The sequence below is a fragment of the Megalobrama amblycephala genome, linkage group LG17 (genome assembly GCF_018812025.1).
Source record: "Megalobrama amblycephala isolate DHTTF-2021 linkage group LG17, ASM1881202v1, whole genome shotgun sequence".
Taxonomy (NCBI): domain Eukaryota; kingdom Metazoa; phylum Chordata; class Actinopteri; order Cypriniformes; family Xenocyprididae; genus Megalobrama; species Megalobrama amblycephala.
This window is the reverse complement of record NC_063060.1, coordinates 23,441,090-23,459,129: the sequence shown is the minus strand read 5'-3', so window position 1 is coordinate 23,459,129 and position 18,040 is coordinate 23,441,090. Positions and strand designations below refer to the sequence as shown.

The following is an 18,040-nucleotide window of genomic DNA, read 5'->3' as shown; positions in this document are numbered from 1 at the left end:
CCTCATGTTATAACACAGAGAACATTTAATATTATAATAAAAACAGGAATAATGTAATAAACATGGCATCATCAGAATAATATAGAAAATACTGAGTTAAGTTAATTTCATTTCTTAAAAAGATGAAACTTGTTTATCATAGATTAAAAAACATCACAATATTAAATAAACAATGACAAAAATGTGTTAAACCATCAGTAACGTGTTACTACAACTGAAGACCTTTCAGTTGTTTAAAAATTCATAAACATGAACACTGATTTAAAAAATCATGTGAATATGTATCATAACAGTTTTGTCTGAGAACAATGGCAAGTCATCAGTTTACCACCGATCTATGGCTGTGAAATGATGATGTCACCAAACGGCTCGTCCTGTCGCACTGTGACCTGTCTTGCAACTGTTTGCTCTGTAAACACAAGACGAAACGACAAGACAGCATAACTTCCCAGGTGATTAAACTTTTCAATAAATTAAGAATTTGGAGCATTTGGTTATATTTATTTTGTTAATTGTGGCGTTCCAACTCACGCCATTATTGGCATCTAGCAGGTGATTTTCTTTGTGTGTTTGTGTTGAAAATAATATTGGTTTCATTAATTGGCCCACAAGTCTACTGCAAAAATTGCTCCCCATTCCTCCATTTTTTGGCAATCACCCAATTTCATTTCTTTAATTTTCATTTCAACCCCCAATTTCATTTCATTCATTTTGGCTACACTAACAAGAGTCAGGCATGATGGGATGGTAAATCCTCTGCCACAGTCTTACCTAGCAATCTCCAAAATATGTGGGCAACAATTCTACGGCTGGGCTGAGGGGGCAGCAGAGAGTGAAAGGTCACTAAATCTTCAGTAACATCCTGCAGCCTTCAACAGAAGAAATAAATACATTATAAATCTGTCTAGAGTCACAATACACTGAAATGGGCAAAGCAAAAATATATATAAAATAATCATAAAATAATATATTATTCTGTAAAACTTGAGAAGACACCTTATATTCAGTAATAATATTGATTTGACTGCACTGACACTACTGGACAAAACTTCCTGTATAACAAAAATTATCTTCTGTAGAGCTGATGAATCAATATTGAACTGATTTGAGCTAAATAACAACTATTATTTTCTGTAGAGCTGCTAAATAATGCACTTTGCAACATTGACACTTGTATTGAACTAAACTGAATCACTATTTAACTAAATTGAGCTTGATAATGACACTATTGTCTTCAGCAGAGCTGCTTTACAGCTGAAATTGTATTTGTTCCAAAATTGAAGAACTTTGCAACATTAACACTGTTATTTTCCTGTTTATTATTGTGAAGCTATTTTGCAACCATCTGTATTGCATAAAGCGCTATATAAATACATGTGACTTGGCTATTGTATAATAAATGTAAATATAAATAACTTTTAAATAAATAACAAAAAATGCATATACCGGATACACTTGTATTAACACAATAGTGTAAAAAAAAAAAAAAAACATTTTACATTGACATCAACAAGAAGCAGAGAGTTTTAAGCTGTACCTTAACTGTTCCTCGATATCCACTGTAATATCTTCCATCTCTGGGACCCTCTCCTCTGGGATTTCCTCCAGACCAAGCTGAATTTCTGGAACAGGGGATCTAAAATAACAAATAACATAAATAACAAAAAATGCATATACCGGATACACTTGTATTAACACAATAGTGTAAAAAAAAAAAAAAAATTTACATTGACATCAAAAAGAAGCAGAGATTTTTACGCTGTACCTTAACTGTTCCTCAATATCCATTGTAATATCTTCCATCTCTGGGACCCTCTCCTCTGGGATTTCCTCCAGACCAAGCTGAATTTCTGGAACAGGGGATCTAAAATAACAAACAAATAACATAAATAAAAAATGCATATACCGGATACACTTGTATTAACACAATAGTGTAAAAAAAAAAAAAAAAACATTTTACATTGACATCAACAAGAAGCAGAGAGTTTTAAGCTGTACCTTAACTGTTCCTCGATATCCACTGTAATATCTTCCATCTCTGGGACCCTCTCCTCTGGGATTTCCTCCAGACCAAGCTGAATTTCTGGAACAGGGGATCTAAAATAACAAATAACATAAATAACAAAAAATGCATATACCGGATACACTTGTATTAACACAATAGTGTAAAAAAAAAAAAAAAAATTTACATTGACATCAAAAAGAAGCAGAGATTTTTACGCTGTACCTTAACTGTTCCTCAATATCCATTGTAATATCTTCCATCTCTGGGACCCTCTCCTCTGGGATTTCCTCCAGACCAAGCTGAATTTCTGGAACAGGGGATCTAAAATAACAAACAAATAACATAAATAAAAAATGCATATACCGGATACACTTGTATTAACACAATAGTGTAAAAAAAAAAAAAAAAAAATTTTACATTGACATCAAAAAGAAGCATAGATTTTTACGCTGTACCTTAACCGTTCCTCAATATCCACTGTAATTTCTTCCATCTCTGGGATCCTCTCCTCTGGGATGTCCTCCAGACCAAGCTGAATTTCTGGAACAGGGGATCTAAAATAACAAATAACAAACAAATAACATAAAATAAAAAATGCATATACCGGATACACTTGTATTAACACAATAGTGTAAAAAAAAAAATTTTACATTGACATCAAAAAGAAGCAGAGAGTTTTACGCTGTACCTTAACCGTTCCTCAATATCCATTGTAATATCTTCCATCTCTGGGACCCTCTCCTCTGGGATGTCCTCTAGACCAAACTGAATTTCTGGAACAGGGGATCTAAACCCATAAAAAGCATAAGTAATTATTCAGAGGCACTTAATTATGCAGCGACTGAATGTGAAACTCGAATGTGTCTCTAATGAGAGCGACAGCTACTTCCGTCTCACACTTTCTGTCTCTCTTTTACCATCTATCCTCTCACCGTCTCATTTCAGGTGTCTCGAGTGGAGAAAAATCCTTATCTGGTGTCTCCAAAATGACCAAAGAGGCTTCAAATACAATAAAACATGAACATTCAGTATGTAAATGTAGCAGCTAAACTTGTTATTCTCTTTCTTTCCCTCCCTTCAAAACACACCACAGTCACTATTGAAATAAAGTCAATCAACTGTAATCTGAAACATTATTCTAGGAATATACACTGATCAGCCACAACATTAAAACCACTGACAGGTGATGTAAGTAACACTGATTATATGGTCACAATGGAACCTGTCAAGGTGTGGGATATATTAGGCAGCAGGTGAACAGTCAGTTCTTGAATTCTAAAACGCCAAGTCTTGTGGGGTGTTCGTGGTATGCAGTGGGTTAGTACCAACAAAAAGTCAGGCTGTCAGGGATATGGGTGCCCAAGGCTCACTGATGCATGTGGGGAGTGAATGTTATCCCATTTGGCTAGCCCTACTGTAGCTCAGATTGCTGAAAAACGTAATGCTGCCCATGATAGAAAGGTGTCAGAACACACAGTGTGTCGGTCAGAGTGCCCAAAATTAACCAATTTTCACCAACGAAAGAGCCTACAATGGGCATGTGAGCATCAAAAATGGACCGTGATCGGGTGGATGGCCAGGTGAATGTGCATTGTTTACCTTGGGAAGAGATAACAGCAGGATGCACTATGGGAAGAAGGCAGGCCCATGGAAACAGTGTTATGCTCTGAGCAGTGTTCTGCTGAGAAACCCTGGGTCCTGCATTCATGTGGATGTTACTTTTATATGTACCACCAACCTAAAGATTGATACCATGTTACACCCTTCATGGCAGTGGTGTTCCCTGATTGGAAGTGGCCTCTTTCAGCAGGATAATGCACACTGCCACACTGCACACACTGGTCAGGAATGGTTTGAGGAACATGACAAAAAGTTCAAGGTGTTGACTTGGCCTCCAAATTCCCCAGATCTCAATTTGATTGAGCATCTGTGGGATGTGCTTGACCAAAAAATCCAAACCAAGGAGACCCCACCTCACAACTTACAAGGCTTAAAGGATCTGCTGGTAATGTCTTGGTGCCAGATACCACAGGACATGTTCAGAGGTCTTGTGGAGTCCATGCTTCGACTTATCAGAGCTGTTTTGGTAGCATGAGGGAGGCCTACATAATATTAGGCAGATGGTTCTGGCTGATCAGTGTATGTTCTAATGTAATGTACTAATATTTTACCTGGTGTTTCTTGCTGGAGGAGGTCAGACTCCAACATTTCTCTGGGAATCTACAGTAGTTGGGATGCCGGACAAAAGATCAGTCACTAAAACAGAACCACTTGTTGTACACTTGAAAATATTTAAGATGTATGTTTTTAAATTGCATATAAAATTTCCCTCCATTTGGATCACAGTTTTAACATAAACAAACTAATAGACTTAAAGTGATGAGTAAGAAACAGGTAACACTTTACAATAAGGTTTAGTTTGTTAACATTAGTTATTAGTTAACATGAACTAAGAATGAACAATACTTCTACAGCATTTATTAATCTTAGTTAATGTTAATCTCAATACATTTTTAAGATCAAACATTGCATCTGTTAAAATGAGTAAATCCACTGTGAACTAACATGAACATTTTAAACTTTCATTAATAAAGGTTAATAAATGCTGTAAGAATATATTGCTTAAAGTTCATATTCGTTAATGTATTAATGTATTTTAACAAATGAGACCTTATTGTAAAATGTTACAGAAACAGGTAAATAGCCATCCTAGATGTATATGACTTTCTTCTTTCTGATGAACACAATCGTAGAAATATTAATAAATATCCTGATGCATCCGAGCTTTATAATGGCAGACCAATGAGTATAAGCTGAAGAAAGTTCAATCCACATCCATCCATCATAAATGTGTGCTCCACATGGCTCCGGGGGGTTAATAAAGGCCTTCTGAAGTGAAGCAATGTGTTTGTGTACGAAGAAAGTGTAAAGCTCAAGCAGTTCCAAAAGCTTACGCTATGTCCTACGCCTTACCTATTCAACTTACAGAAAAAGTGTAACTGACGCGAGGCCAGTTCACACTTTCTTGGTAAGTTGAATACGGAAGGTGTAGGACATAGCGTTACTTCATAACTTGTTTAAATATGGATTTTGTTTTTTTACAAAACCGCATCGCTTTGCTTCAGAAGGCCTTGATTAACCCCCGGAGCCTTTTGGAGAACACGTTTATGATGGATGGATGTGGATGGAGGTATTTTCTTCAGCTCATATTCGTATTGTTCACTGCCATTATAAAGCTCGGATGCGTCAGGATATTTATTAATATATCTCCGATTGTGTTTATCAGAAAGAAGAAAGTCATATACACCTAGGATGGCTTGAGGGTGAGTGAAGCTTGGGGTAATTTTCATTTGAAAGTGAACTAATCCTTTAACTATTTGCATCTATTGATTTAATTAAAATAATCACATTTTCAAAATGCATTTATTCAAATTGCTTAGAATCAGCATAAATCTTTTCTTTGTGAAAACAATTACATTTATCAGTTAAAAGTATAAACATGGTTCAAATATGGCTAGCTGTGAAAGAAGCAATAAGTTCAAATGTATGAGATTGATTGATTGTAATTGATTGATGATAAATATATAAATATATATTGTGAAGGAACTGCAGAGGGTTTGTGAGCTAATGGAAAGTGAATAATAATAAATCACAAGCAAAATAAAACACCTACTAAAATATTTTATTGATCTACTTGCATGTCATTTGACCACATGCTGTTAAATTATTCAAATATTAACTGGTGTGTAATAAGTTACATCTTAAAGTGTAATACTTAGTGTTAGTGGACCACATGCTATGCATGCTAACCTCTTTTGAGCTAAGCTCTCTCTCCTCTTCTCTCTCTGCTGGTTCTGGTCTTTCCTCTTCTGTCTCTGGTATCTCCTCTGCTACGGGAACCTCCCAGCGCTGCCTGGATGGTGGGATGGGCTTCACGACCGCTGCCCGTTTCCATAGCGCCAGGATTTCAGGTGGAAGGCCTGCGTAAGCATAACACTCAACTTTCAATAATGTGACCTTTAAATTTAGCTATGGACTGTATAAATCATGGAAAATTTTCAGGAAATATCCATATAGGTCATATTAGACCCCAAAATAAAGAATTTTTATTTTTCCTTCAGGAAAATTAAACATATTTTGTAGCATTTTTTACCATATATTTACACTACAATTTTGGAGTTTGTAAAATGTTTACTTTTTTAAGACTCTAATCGTGTTGAAAACAGTTGTGGCTTAATATTTTTGTAGAAACTGAGATACATTTTTTAGTTCAAAATAGCATTTATTTGAAATAGAAATCTTGTGTAACTTTTATATATGTATTTACTGTCATTTTTGGTCAATTTATTACATCCTTGCTGAATAAAAGTATTAGTTTCTTTAAAAAAAAATTATTATGATTTTAGGCTAAAAAAGACTAATTTCTTTGTGAGATTCACCGACTTACTCAAGCAAGGGTTCCCGAGTAGTTCTTTAGCACCCCTCTTTTTTAAGGGTGGTTTGATGAGTGCCGCCTAGGAGAAAAAAAAACACAATTGACAACAATTTTATGCACAAAATAATGCAAATATGAAGAATAAGAACTATTCTAGACTTACCAAAGGCCTGGTCTCTGTCTCCACATCATCAATCCGGGCCCTCATTTCCTCTTGAGATATCTGTATTTGTTCATCAATGAAGAGCAGCTGTCTCCTCCTCTTCTTCTGCTCTTTAGGAGATTCAGGCCTCACTACAGCAGGCTGACATAGGGCAGATGGGAGAATGGCTTGATGACAAATGTGTCAAATGCTTTGATGTAGCATCAAGACAGACCAGATTACAACCTAACACACCTCAAGAGGAGGGCTCCTCTCTCTCACCACTCTCTCTCTCTCTGGTTCAACAGCCATTTCCTCCTCTTCGGCGGGCGGAGGGGATGGTATGGGTACAGACACAGATACTGGCGTCTTTTCTCTTTCTTCTAACACAGGCATCTCAATGGGCAGCCCCAAATCCTCCTCAGGCAGCAGGACAACTTCCTGGCTTGACGCGCCAGTGATTTGTGCCCTGGGAAATCATCATTTTAGAGCGTAAGTTTGGTGTTTTTTAAACCGTATAACATTTAGAGTTCTTTTTAGGCTTTTTAGGGCTGCATGATAATGGTTAAACTGATAATCACCATTATTTTGGTTAGAAGATATAAATCACAATTATTAATCACCATTGTTCTTATTTGAGAAATTTCTTTTTAAATTTCATCAGAATTATTGCACTTTCACACAAGCACAAATCAAGAGAACATCAACTCATATGTAGGGTTTATTTTACCACATCTAATTTCTCGATTTATTATTTTTATCATATACATTAACACACTCTCTACTTAAAGGATTAGTTCACTTTCAAACTAAAATTTCCTGATAATTTACTCACCCCCATGTCATCCAAGATGTTCAGGTCTTTCTTTCTTCAGTCGAAAAGAAATTAAGGTTTTTGATGAAAACATTCCAGGATTATTCTCCATATAGTGGACTTCAATGGAGCCCAAACGGTTGAAATTACAGTTTCAGTGCAGCTTCGAAGAGCTCTACACGATCCCAGACGAGGAATAAGGTCTTATCTAGAGAAACCATCGCTCATTTTCTAAATTTTTTTTAAAAAATGTATACATTTTAACCATAAATGCTCCTCTTGGACTAGCTCTCTTCTTCTTCTCTATTTGAATTTCGGCAGTGTAGACACTGCTAAGTATATTACTGCCCTCCACAGGTCAAAGTTTGAACTAAATTGTCATATACAATATGCTAGTGCAAGTATATAACAATTAGTTCAAACTTTAACCTGTGGAGGGCAGTAATACACTTAGCAGTGTCTACACTGCTGGAATTCAAATAGAGAAGAAGAGAGCTAGTTCAAGATGAGCATTTATGGTTAAAATGTATAAAATGTTTTATTTTTTAAGAAAATGAGCAATGGTTTCTCTAGATAAGACCCTTATTTCTTGTCTGGGATCGCTGTAAACTGTCATTTTGACCTTCAACCGTTTGGGCTCCATTGAAGTCCACTAAATGGAGAAAAATCCTGGAATGTTTTCATCAAAAACCTTAATTTCTTTTCGACTGAAGAAAGAAAGACATGATGACATGGGGGTGAGTAAATTATTAGGAAATTTTCATTTGAAAGTGAACTAATCCTTTAATGAAAGTTGGTAAAACCTTAATAAACTGCTCTTAAAAGCTAAAACAGTGAAATTCCTAATATTATTTCCAATTATTACAAATTATTTTAAGGGTTTTTTATTATTAAAAAAACAAACATTACTTTTGTATTGTAGCACAAATGATTCGTAACCACAATCACCAACAATGTAGTCAAGATTCATGTTTGGATTTATTACTTCGGCACTAGCTATGTTTCCATCCAAAGTTGCGAATTGAACTCATGCGCAAAATTGAAGTATCGCTAAAACATTTGTTTAAAAAAAATGTGTTAAGGAGAACAAAATAATCACTTCCTGGGAAATTGGCACAAAATATCTGTAAAAAAAATGGAAGTTGCTGCAACTGGGGAAGCCACTCTGGCTGTTTTTTCATTCATCATAAATGACTTGCATTTTAGAGTGCACAGACGAAACGCAATAAATGCTGTCATGTTATATTGCTTTTGGATGCTGATTTTTGGGAACACAGTCATGTGAGACACTTCTGAAAGGTCATTATACTCAACCATTTTGATGACAAAATGGCACAGGCATTTGAGAATAGCTAAAACAACATCCGAGATGATGTAAAATGAAACTGACCTGAAACTGACTTTGCCTCATCTGTTGAGGCAAAGTCACGTGAGTATTTTGTCACACATTAAGGGATTTATTCGGTAAATGTGTTTCCATCGTAGTTTATGCGCATGTCTTCTTATCAGTTAAAAACATTATCCAGCTTAATTGAGCGCATACGTTTTTTATGTGCGTCTTGGCGTTTCCATCCAGCGTTTTTTAAGCAATATCCCAAAATTCGCATAAAAATAGGAAACATAGCTACTGAAAAGGTTTGATCGCAGATTTTGTTGCAGCAAATAGCACAAGCAGCTTTGTAAAGGAACACAGACTGGCTATACTGAACTTTCATTTGAGCAGAATATCACAGTGGAGGTCACTAAACTCCAACATACATGTTTGCTGGTGTTTCAAATCATCAAAGTCTGGGTGGAAAATCTATCCATTTAAAGGGTTAGTTCACCCAAAAATATTTCTTACCCTCATGCCGTTCCACACCCGTAAGACCTTCGTTAATCTTCGGAACACAATTAAGATATTTTAGTTGAAATCCGATGGCTCCATGAGGCCTGCATAGGGAGCAGTGACATTTCCTCTCTCAAGATCCATAAAGGTACCAAAAACATATTTAAATCGGTTCATGTGAGTACAGTGGTTCAATATTAATATTATAAAGCGGCGAGAATATTTTTGGTGCGCCAAAAAAAATAAATAAATAACGACTTATATAGTGATGGCCGATTTCAAAACACTGCTTCAGAAAGCATCGGAGCATAATGAATCAGCGTGTCGAATCAGCGGTTCGGAGCCAAAGTCACGTGATTTCAGCAGTTTGGCTGTTTGACATGCGATCCGAATCATGATTCGATACACTGATTCATTGTGCTTCGAAGCTTCCTGAAGCAGTGTTTTGAAATCGGCCATCACTAAATAAGTCGTTATTTTGTTTTTTTGGCGCACCAAAAATATCCTCGTGGCTTTATAATATTAATATTGAACCACTGTACTCACATTAACTGATTTAGATATGTTTTTAGTACCTTTATGGATCTTGAGAGAGGAAATGTCATTGCTCCCTATGCAGGCCTCACGGAGCCATCGGATTTCAACTAAAATATCTTCATTTGTGTTCAGAAGATTAACGAAGGTCTTACGGGTGTGGAACGGCATGAGGGTGGGTAATAAATGACAGAATTTTCATTTTTGGGTGAACTAACCCTTTAAGAGGAAAGCTCTGACTGTGGAAATTAAAAAACTTGACATGGAAGCCCAAGCTTGAAAGCTTGCTACCAGTGCAAGATAATGAAATATCAAAAAAAAAAAAAAAAAAAAAAAATTAATAATTAATAATTAATAATTATTAATTAATAATAAATAATTAATATGCTTAGTTAATCAAGAGAAGCAGAAATCATGATCACGATTCAAAAATGGTTAATAGTGCAGCCCTAACTATGGACAAACCACAGAGAAAATTAAAGAAGGAGATTCTGGATTCAAGATTTTGTTTTCATGGGGACTTTAAAGCCATCAACTCTAAAAGCTTTCTTTTCGAAAATGGGAATTTTTCCATTTTTAGCATCTTTTGTTTACTAAAAGCGTACTTAAAAAAGCGCAAGTGCAAGTTTCTGAAGTGTAATTCTCTAAACGTACAGATCTAAAGAGACTGATGCTGTCAGATCTCGTGCTGTCTCTCTCTCAAGAGCTGCTCTCTCTTGCTCTCTTTCATCAGGCATCCTCGGCTCTCTGTCCTCTTCTGTCTCAATCTCTATTTGCTCTCTTTCATCAGGCATCCTCAGCTCTCTGTCCTCTTCTGTCTCAATCTCTATTTGCTCTCTTTCTCTGTCTATCTCCGGCTGCCTCTCATCTTCACCTGCAAAAAAAACATCCCCTTCTCAAATTTAAACCTAAAACTGATTTATAATATCTCTGTGTTATAAAACAAGATACAACGTGACAGAAAATGCACATGGCCAACTGATAAAACCACATGAACTGAGAACTGACTCATAATGAGTGTTTGGGCAAATCTCACCAGACCTGACATGAACAAATTCTCATTATCATAACAGATGTGGAAGTTTTATTTTTGAGTTGCCTCATTATTTTTAATTGTAATTTTTATTACTGCAATAACAAAAGAGTATTTAAAAAAAATAATAATAATTTATTATTATTATTTTTTTTTTACATTTTTATTTAAATGAGCATAGTTTAAAGCCAGCACAAAAAGCTACAATGATGTATAAATACTTCACATTTTATATAGTATTTTAATTGTTATTTTTTACTTTTTTATTTTAATGAGCAGTTTAAATCATCACAAAAGCTACAATGAAGTATATGACATTTTACATAGTATTTTTAATTATTTTTTTTATTTTTTTACATTTTTATTTAAATGAGCATAATTTAAAACCAGCACAAAAGCTACAATAAAGTATAAATGCTTCAAATTTTACATAGTATTTTTAATTATTATTATTATTTTATTTTTACATTTTTTATTAAAATTAGCATAGTTTAAAACCAGCACAAACAGCTTCAATGAAGTATAAATACTTCACATTCTATATAGTACTTTTTAATTATTTTTTACATTTGTTTTTTATTTAAATGAACATAAAGCCAGCACATATATATATATATAAATACACACACACATACATACATATACATATATATATAATTTCTTTTGATTTTGGGGTAAAATTTGTGCAAGTATAACTTGTATCTTCATCTGGCACCAGGATAATTACTGCACATAATTATGGGTTACAGTGAAAACAGCATGCCGCCATCACTTACGCTCAAGAAAGTGATCTGGCTGCTCCAGCAGTAGTTCGATCATGTCGGATTCCTGCAGATCTGCTCCTTCAAACTGAGGAAACAGAGAGACAACATTCTGGATACGCACAACTGGAGTTCAGACAGTGATGATAGTGACTGACAGCTGTACCTCTGGCTCAGGCATGATAACAGGTTCTCTTTCTGTCAGAGTGATGGACTCCTGACTAGCTGTGATGCCTAAAGGGGAAAAGGGAGCTTAAAAAACACAAATTTCTAGATTTTTATTTAATGTCAGTGCAAATCGTTTGTAATTTCCTATAGCATAATTTGAAAGACTATGGATATATGTAATTGTGTACTGCTAATGGTGATGTATCACTTTTCAGTGTTAACTACAGTATCAAGTGCTCACCATCTGAAAGTGGTGTTGGTTCTCTAGTGGGCGGGACATGTTCTGGTAAAACCCCCTCCATTCGCTGAGACACAGTGTGAGAGGTTAGACTACACATGACTTAACTTCATTGTTAAATAATCAAATTAATTAACGAAATCTAGAAATTACACTACCTGTTTGGTGTCAGTCTTATACTTACCAAGGGTGCATTTATTTGATCAAAAATACAGTAAAAGCAGTAATGTTGTGGAATATTATTACAATTTAAAATAACTTGTACTTTAACATATTTGAAAATGTAATTTATTCCTGTGATGCAAAGCTGAATTTTCAGCATCATTACTCCAGTCTTCAGTGTCACGTGATTCTTCAGAAATCATTCTAATATGCTGATTTAATGCTCAAGAAACACTTCCTATTATCAGATGAAGTTATGCAGTTGTGTTTCTTAATATTCTAGTGAAAACAGTTATACATTTCCCCCCAGATGAATAGAATGTTCAAAAGAACAGCATTTACCTTTTTTATTGTAGTCTTTACTGTCACTGTGGATCAATTTAATGCATCCTTGTTCAATAAAAGTATTTCTTTAAAAAAAAAAATCTTTATGCCCACAAAATTGAAATTCTGAGTTACATCCACCTGAATATAGCTGCTTGGACTTGGCAGGCCGTACCCGCACTCCATAACTCCAAAGAACGGATCCCTCGCCCCCTCTGTTTCATCAAATAGTGCAACAGCATCGGGGATCATGTGACTCTGCCTGAAAGCAAGAAGGAGGAGGAAGTTGAGGAAACTGTAAATGTGATAAACATCTTAAACAGTGTATGCATTAAACTCTGAATCTCTTTTTCATTCATATTTGAACTTTTTTTTTTTGCTTTTAAGCTTGACTTGAAAAGGCCTTTAATTGTGACATTTTGCTAAATTTTACTCATAGCCATTGACAATTTACTTAAAATGTGGCATACTAAAATACTAAAGTTAAAATTGGTTGCAAATGCTGTTTTTGGCAATTGTTTGTGAAATTTAAAAAAAAAATAACATGAAATGTTAATTTTAATAATTTTTGTCATTTTGATTGGCTATTTTTTTAGAGTGATGCTGATGATAAAAAATAATTCTGATTCATTTATTGTATTGTTTATTAATGTGCACTGTCCCTGTTAAATAAACTAATAAATAAATAAAAGAAAGAAATCTGAAGTATTGAATTCAAAGAGCATTATATAAAGGATCACAGAAAATGTTCATCAGACATAATGGTTCCATTCATCTGCATTAGCACTATTGTTATTTCATCTAACATCATAACAATATAAAAGAAAGCTCATAATGAAACAATGACATAGTGCCTGACCTGGTTTCTTCATCCATCAAATCAATGTTAGCCTTCCGGTTAAGGCGGAGCAGTTTATCAATTGCCCCCTGAGTGTCCTCTGAGAAAAGGACACAATTAACAGAAACACTAAACAATCATGGACAAGTCAAAATCTCTAAATTATACTATTATCATGATCCTTTTAGGAACCCATTGTGTCATCTTAAAAGATAAAAATGCAGTCAAAACAGCAAAAACATTCTCGTGTTATGCTGTCTTCCAGTTAAAGGATTAGTTCACTTTCAAATGAAAATTTCCTGATAATTTACTCAACCCCATGTCATCCAAGATGTCCTTCTTTCGTCAGTCGAAAAGAAATTAACATTTTTAATGAAAACATTCCAGGATTTTTCTCCATATAGTGGACTTCAGTGTCCTCCAAACGGTTGAATGTCAAAATTACAGTTTCAGTGCAGCTTCAAAGTGTTCTACACGATCCCAGATGAGAAATAAGGGTCTTATCTAGAGAAACCATTTTTTTTATTTTATTTTATACATTTTAACCATAGATGCTCATCTTGAACTAGCTCTCTTCTTCTTCTCTATTTGAATTCCAATTTGTGGACACTGCTAAGTGTATTACTGCCCTCCTCAGGTCAAAGTCTGAACTAAATTGTCATATACAATATGCTAGTGCAAATATAACAATTAGTTCAAACTTTGACCTGTGGAGGGAAGTAATACACTTAGCAGTGTCTACACTGCTGGAATTCTAATAGAGAAGAAGAGAGCTAGTTCAAGATGAGCATTTAGGGTTAAAACGTATATAATTTTTAATTTTTTTTTTAGAAAATGAGCTATGGTTTCTCTAGATAAGACCCTTATTCCTCATCTGGGATCGTGTAAAACGCTTTGAAGCTGCACTGAAACTGTAATTTTGACCTTCAACCGTTTGGAGGCCATTGAAGTCCACTATATGGAGAAAGATCCTGGAATGTTTTCATCAAAAACCTTAATTTTGTTTCGACAGAAGAAAGAAAGACATGAACATCTTGAATGACATGGGGGTGAGTAAATTATAAGGAAATATTAATTTGAAAGTGAACTAATCCTTTAAACCACTCTTTAGTAAACCTTAATAATTACTATTGTTGACAAATGGATCCAGCCCACCTAACAAAAATTCACACTGTCTGTGGTAGACGAGCACCACTCCATACTGCAGCTGGGAGGACAGGTACAGGGAGAAACGGGGGCGGGGCAATCCTGAGACAGGGGGCGGGACTCTGACCAACACGTAATCCATGATGTCATTGCTGTTAATCACATTTAGAATAACTCCATTAAAGTTTTTTTATATATATAAATTTTACTCAAAAATGACTTTAGAATAGTATTTAAATGCGATTTTGTAGAAAAATGTTCACAAGTAATTTATTTATTTAATTTATTCATTTCATAGAAAGGATACTAACCAGGTGCGCTGGACATTGACTTTAAGCATATCTCTCCGACTGATCTTTCGTCCTTTAGTGGCCGCCAACCTGAAAATAGATTTGGTTAGATAGATATTACTAGCTATGCCTCAGTTTTAGAATTAAAATTGACAGGTTATAACATTTACCCTAATTTTCCAAGTTTGGCATGCAGTGAATAGCCTATATACACACCTTCTCAAACAAACAGTCAATAGGTCTAACTCTCAGAAAGAAATGAGAACTTACCATATCGTGGCAAAGCACCCAGTCCGATGATTGAGCACAGTAGGATAGAAAAACATTGTGACACAGGTTGATAAAGACAGGATCAATTTAAAGCAAATGTTCAGCAAAAACTGCAATAGCGTGATCGTGAAAGAAATGAAATCTCTCAGGTGAAATCCAAAGTGTTTTGATAGGAACTATATATAGCAGCCACTTCAAAGGTTGCTGTGGGGGAATTGTTTTGAAAGATCTACCAATCAGTTGTGCTTTGTGAAATAGACAAACCAATCTTATTAAGACAGCTGTCTAAGACGCGTTTTATTGGACTGTCCTGTTTCCATAATAATTCCTATTTTGTTATACACATTGCAACATAATGAATATTGAGAAGCATTAAAATATTTACACAGCATTCTTGCGTCATTATGAGCGGGTGACAATTATATTGTATAAAGGGGTTATTTATTACAATATAAAGAAGCAAAAGCGAGAAAAACGATGAGCAGTAATATTGCATCTAATCGCCATCGGGTGGCGTATATATGTTGTGCGTTATGATTAGATTATGAATATTAATTACGTTTGCCCAGTAACCTTAACTGGTTTGCTAAATGGCTGACGCTGACGCCGCACAGCAGCGAACGAATGAACCAATCCTACTATGCTGAAGACTAGCCTTTTTAATATTCATTAACTGCAGCCTTCGCCATAGTAGGGTTCGAAAAGACTCAAAACGGAATCGGTTCATTTGTGCACTTCCGGACTGAACCAAACCGGAAACCGCCTGCTCACAACTTTTGTCTTCGCTGTTGCACATCGTTTGGAAATATCAGACATCATGTCGGGCTCATCAAGCATTGTTGCGATGAAGAAAGTCGTTCAGCAGTTGCGCTTCGAAGCAAACATCAACAGAGTAAAGGTCGGTTCGTTTCTGTTGGCGGTGTGATTTCTGTTGAGACTGCTAGTGAGCTAGTGAGTTAGCAGCCGGTTGAGCTTGGGCGTGGACCTGTAACCCGTTAGCCTTGTTTTAGCGGCTTCTCATTCGATTTCATTAAAGTTGTTTTATTTTCCAGTGAAGTAGAACAAATATCTATTGAACAAACTAAATATTAAACAGGCTTAGCGGGGGATGGGTCATTTTCAATCTTTCAGGTCCCGTGGACCCCTAAATGTGATCATCCTAATGTCAGGGACCCCATGCTAAAATGTAAAAGGCAGTTATATATTTACAAGTATAAAGACTTAATTAGTACTGAGGAAATCATTCATGATAAATGTATCGGTTACGCCACATTACGTTTTTTTTTTATTACGTTTTTATTATTCTCTGTACTAGTACACTGTACTAATATTTTATTTAAATTTCAAATTAGTTTTTATTTTCACAATTATTTATTTTGATCAAATTTTTGTATTCGTTGTTTAAATCAATTTATTTACTGTAATCAATTTATTATTTTAATCAAATTTATTTTAGATAATTATTTTTAAATTTAGTTATATATTTATATTTCTCTCCCTTATTTATTTATAGGAATTGTTGGCAATAAATACACACCGCACCACCATTATATCCATTTTCAGATATATTTGTGTGTCTGTTAGTATGAATTTGTATTTAGCATTGCAGCTGATTGTGTATACAAACCATTTAACGGGTTAGTTCACCCAAAAATTTAATTTCTGTCATTAATTACTCACCCTTATGTCGTTCCAAACTCGCAAGACCTTCGTTCATCTTTGGAAAACAAATAAGATATTTTTGATGAAATCCAAGATTTTATTTTTTTATTCTCCATTGAAAGCAATGAAATGACCACATTCAAGGTCCAAGAAAGTAGTAAAAACAGTTAAAATAGTCAATGTGACTACAGTGGTTCAATCTTAATGTTATGAAGCCACAAAAACAAAACAAAAATAACAAATTCGTCCCTCCTCTGTCATTCTCCTATGCTATTTTTGTTGCAGTGCTTCCGTGTTTACGCCCGAACACCGACTCATTAAGGTTTCCACAGTTTCCAGACAATTGTGACATGTTGTGACTTTTTGGCTGTTTAGGTTTCTCAGGCGGCTGCAGAGCTTCAGCAGTTCTGCATTCAAAACGCCCTACAAGATCCCCTGCTGACCGGAGTGTCTTCAAGCACCAACCCCTTTAGGACACAGAAGGTTTGCTCCTTCTTGTGAGGGTCCATGATGGCCATCTGCTATTGGTAAGGATGATTATCAAATTGCTTTTGATTAAAAGCTAAACATTACAAAACTGAAACTAACAATTAAAATCTGTCTTCTCAGGCTTTTTCCTGTTCCTGTGACATTTCTGCTGGGGGAAAAATAAGAACCACTGCCATGATGTATAATCGAAAACGCAACAGCACAAAGCTGTCCACTTGCCAGTTAATACCTCATGCCATAAACACAGAAATAAGAACTGAAAGGATTTGCCGCTTTATGTCTGTTATGGTGCATTTTATTCTCAAGTTTTCATTGTAGAATAGGAAACTTATTATTATTATTTTTTTTTTTATCTCAACATGTATTTGACTCTCACTTTCACAAACTTCAGATTTCTGTTTGAAGACCTCAAACTAAAAAGTCTGCCTTAATGAGTGATAAACAGCACTCCAGTTTTTTTGGAGGGAAGGCTTTTGTATTTTAATGTGGCACAGCAGAGGGAACTTAGTAATTTATTGTGCCTTTTTAACATTGTAGTCTATTTCTCTATCTTCTCTGCCTTAGACTTTTTATAACCCAAAATAAACCCATTGATTTCTACATGTCTCTATTGTTTTAATACTTTGCTTACTGTGAACAAATTGCTCAGGATATATGTTAACTTTATAACCAAAAAAGAAGCTACAGTTTTATCACAATTACATGATATCCATTCATTTGTTTGAAATGCATTTGTCTGACAGATTGTGATAATGTGATTTTGAATAATTTGGTGTGGTATAATTCTATTATACCACCCAAAAATGTATGATGGTATTTTGCCAGGCTTTCCCCTGGTTTCACAGACAATACTTAAGCCTGGTCCCAGAATAAAATGCATGTTTGAACTGAAAGCAGCTTG

At 35.0% G+C, this 18,040-nt stretch overlaps 2 protein-coding genes across 4 annotated transcripts; one reads left to right on the top strand and one right to left on the bottom strand.

Annotated features, from left to right (window-relative positions):
• Positions 1-94: 94 nt before the first annotated feature.
• LOC125251772 (meiotic recombination protein REC8 homolog) lies at positions 95-15,663 on the bottom strand. Of its 3 annotated transcripts, XM_048164844.1 has the most exons (23): positions 14,989-15,663; positions 14,740-14,808; positions 14,438-14,580; positions 13,304-13,382; positions 12,586-12,706; positions 11,962-12,025; positions 11,719-11,786; positions 11,568-11,640; positions 10,413-10,632; positions 6,838-7,051; positions 6,604-6,744; positions 6,453-6,519; positions 5,816-5,985; positions 4,177-4,225; positions 2,938-3,004; positions 2,694-2,792; positions 2,461-2,559; positions 2,228-2,326; positions 1,999-2,097; positions 1,766-1,864; positions 1,538-1,636; positions 772-869; positions 95-409 (listed from the first exon to the last, which is right to left on the bottom strand). In XM_048164844.1, the coding sequence occupies exons 1-23, from the start codon at positions 15,042-15,044 to the stop codon at positions 336-338; spliced, it is 2,367 nt and encodes a 788-aa protein (XP_048020801.1). In that variant the 5' UTR covers positions 15,045-15,663; the 3' UTR covers positions 95-335. The 3 variants fall into 3 exon arrangements, with proteins under 3 accessions (XP_048020801.1, XP_048020802.1, XP_048020803.1); XM_048164845.1 differs by lacking the exon at positions 2,461-2,559; XM_048164846.1 differs by lacking the exons at positions 1,538-1,636; positions 1,766-1,864.
• Positions 15,664-15,711: 48 nt separating this feature from the next.
• On the top strand, positions 15,712-17,739 carry gng5 (guanine nucleotide binding protein (G protein), gamma 5). Its single transcript, XM_048164852.1, has 3 exons — positions 15,712-15,886; positions 17,026-17,177; positions 17,260-17,739. Exons 1-2 carry the CDS (start codon positions 15,806-15,808, stop codon positions 17,149-17,151), a joined length of 207 nt encoding a protein of 68 aa, XP_048020809.1. The 5' UTR covers positions 15,712-15,805; the 3' UTR covers positions 17,152-17,177; positions 17,260-17,739.
• The last annotated feature ends 301 nt before the right edge of the window (positions 17,740-18,040 follow it).

Excerpts from the sequence above, each read along its gene's own strand:
- LOC125251772 (XM_048164844.1), bottom strand. The coding sequence starts at position 15,044 with ATGTTTTTCTATCCTACTGTGCTCAATCATCGGACTGGGTGCTTTGCC. Across the intron at positions 5,986-6,452 it reads ACTCGGGAACCCTTGCTTGA|GCCTTCCACCTGAAATCCTG; the intron begins GTAAGTCGGTGA and ends ATGCTTACGCAG. Across the intron at positions 4,226-5,815 it reads GAGAGCTTAGCTCAAAAGAG|ATTCCCAGAGAAATGTTGGA; the intron begins GTTAGCATGCAT and ends CAACTACTGTAG.
- gng5 (XM_048164852.1), top strand. The coding sequence starts at position 15,806 with ATGTCGGGCTCATCAAGCATTGTTGCGATGAAGAAAGTCGTTCAGCAG. Across the intron at positions 15,887-17,025 it reads CAAACATCAACAGAGTAAAG|GTTTCTCAGGCGGCTGCAGA; the intron begins GTCGGTTCGTTT and ends TTGGCTGTTTAG.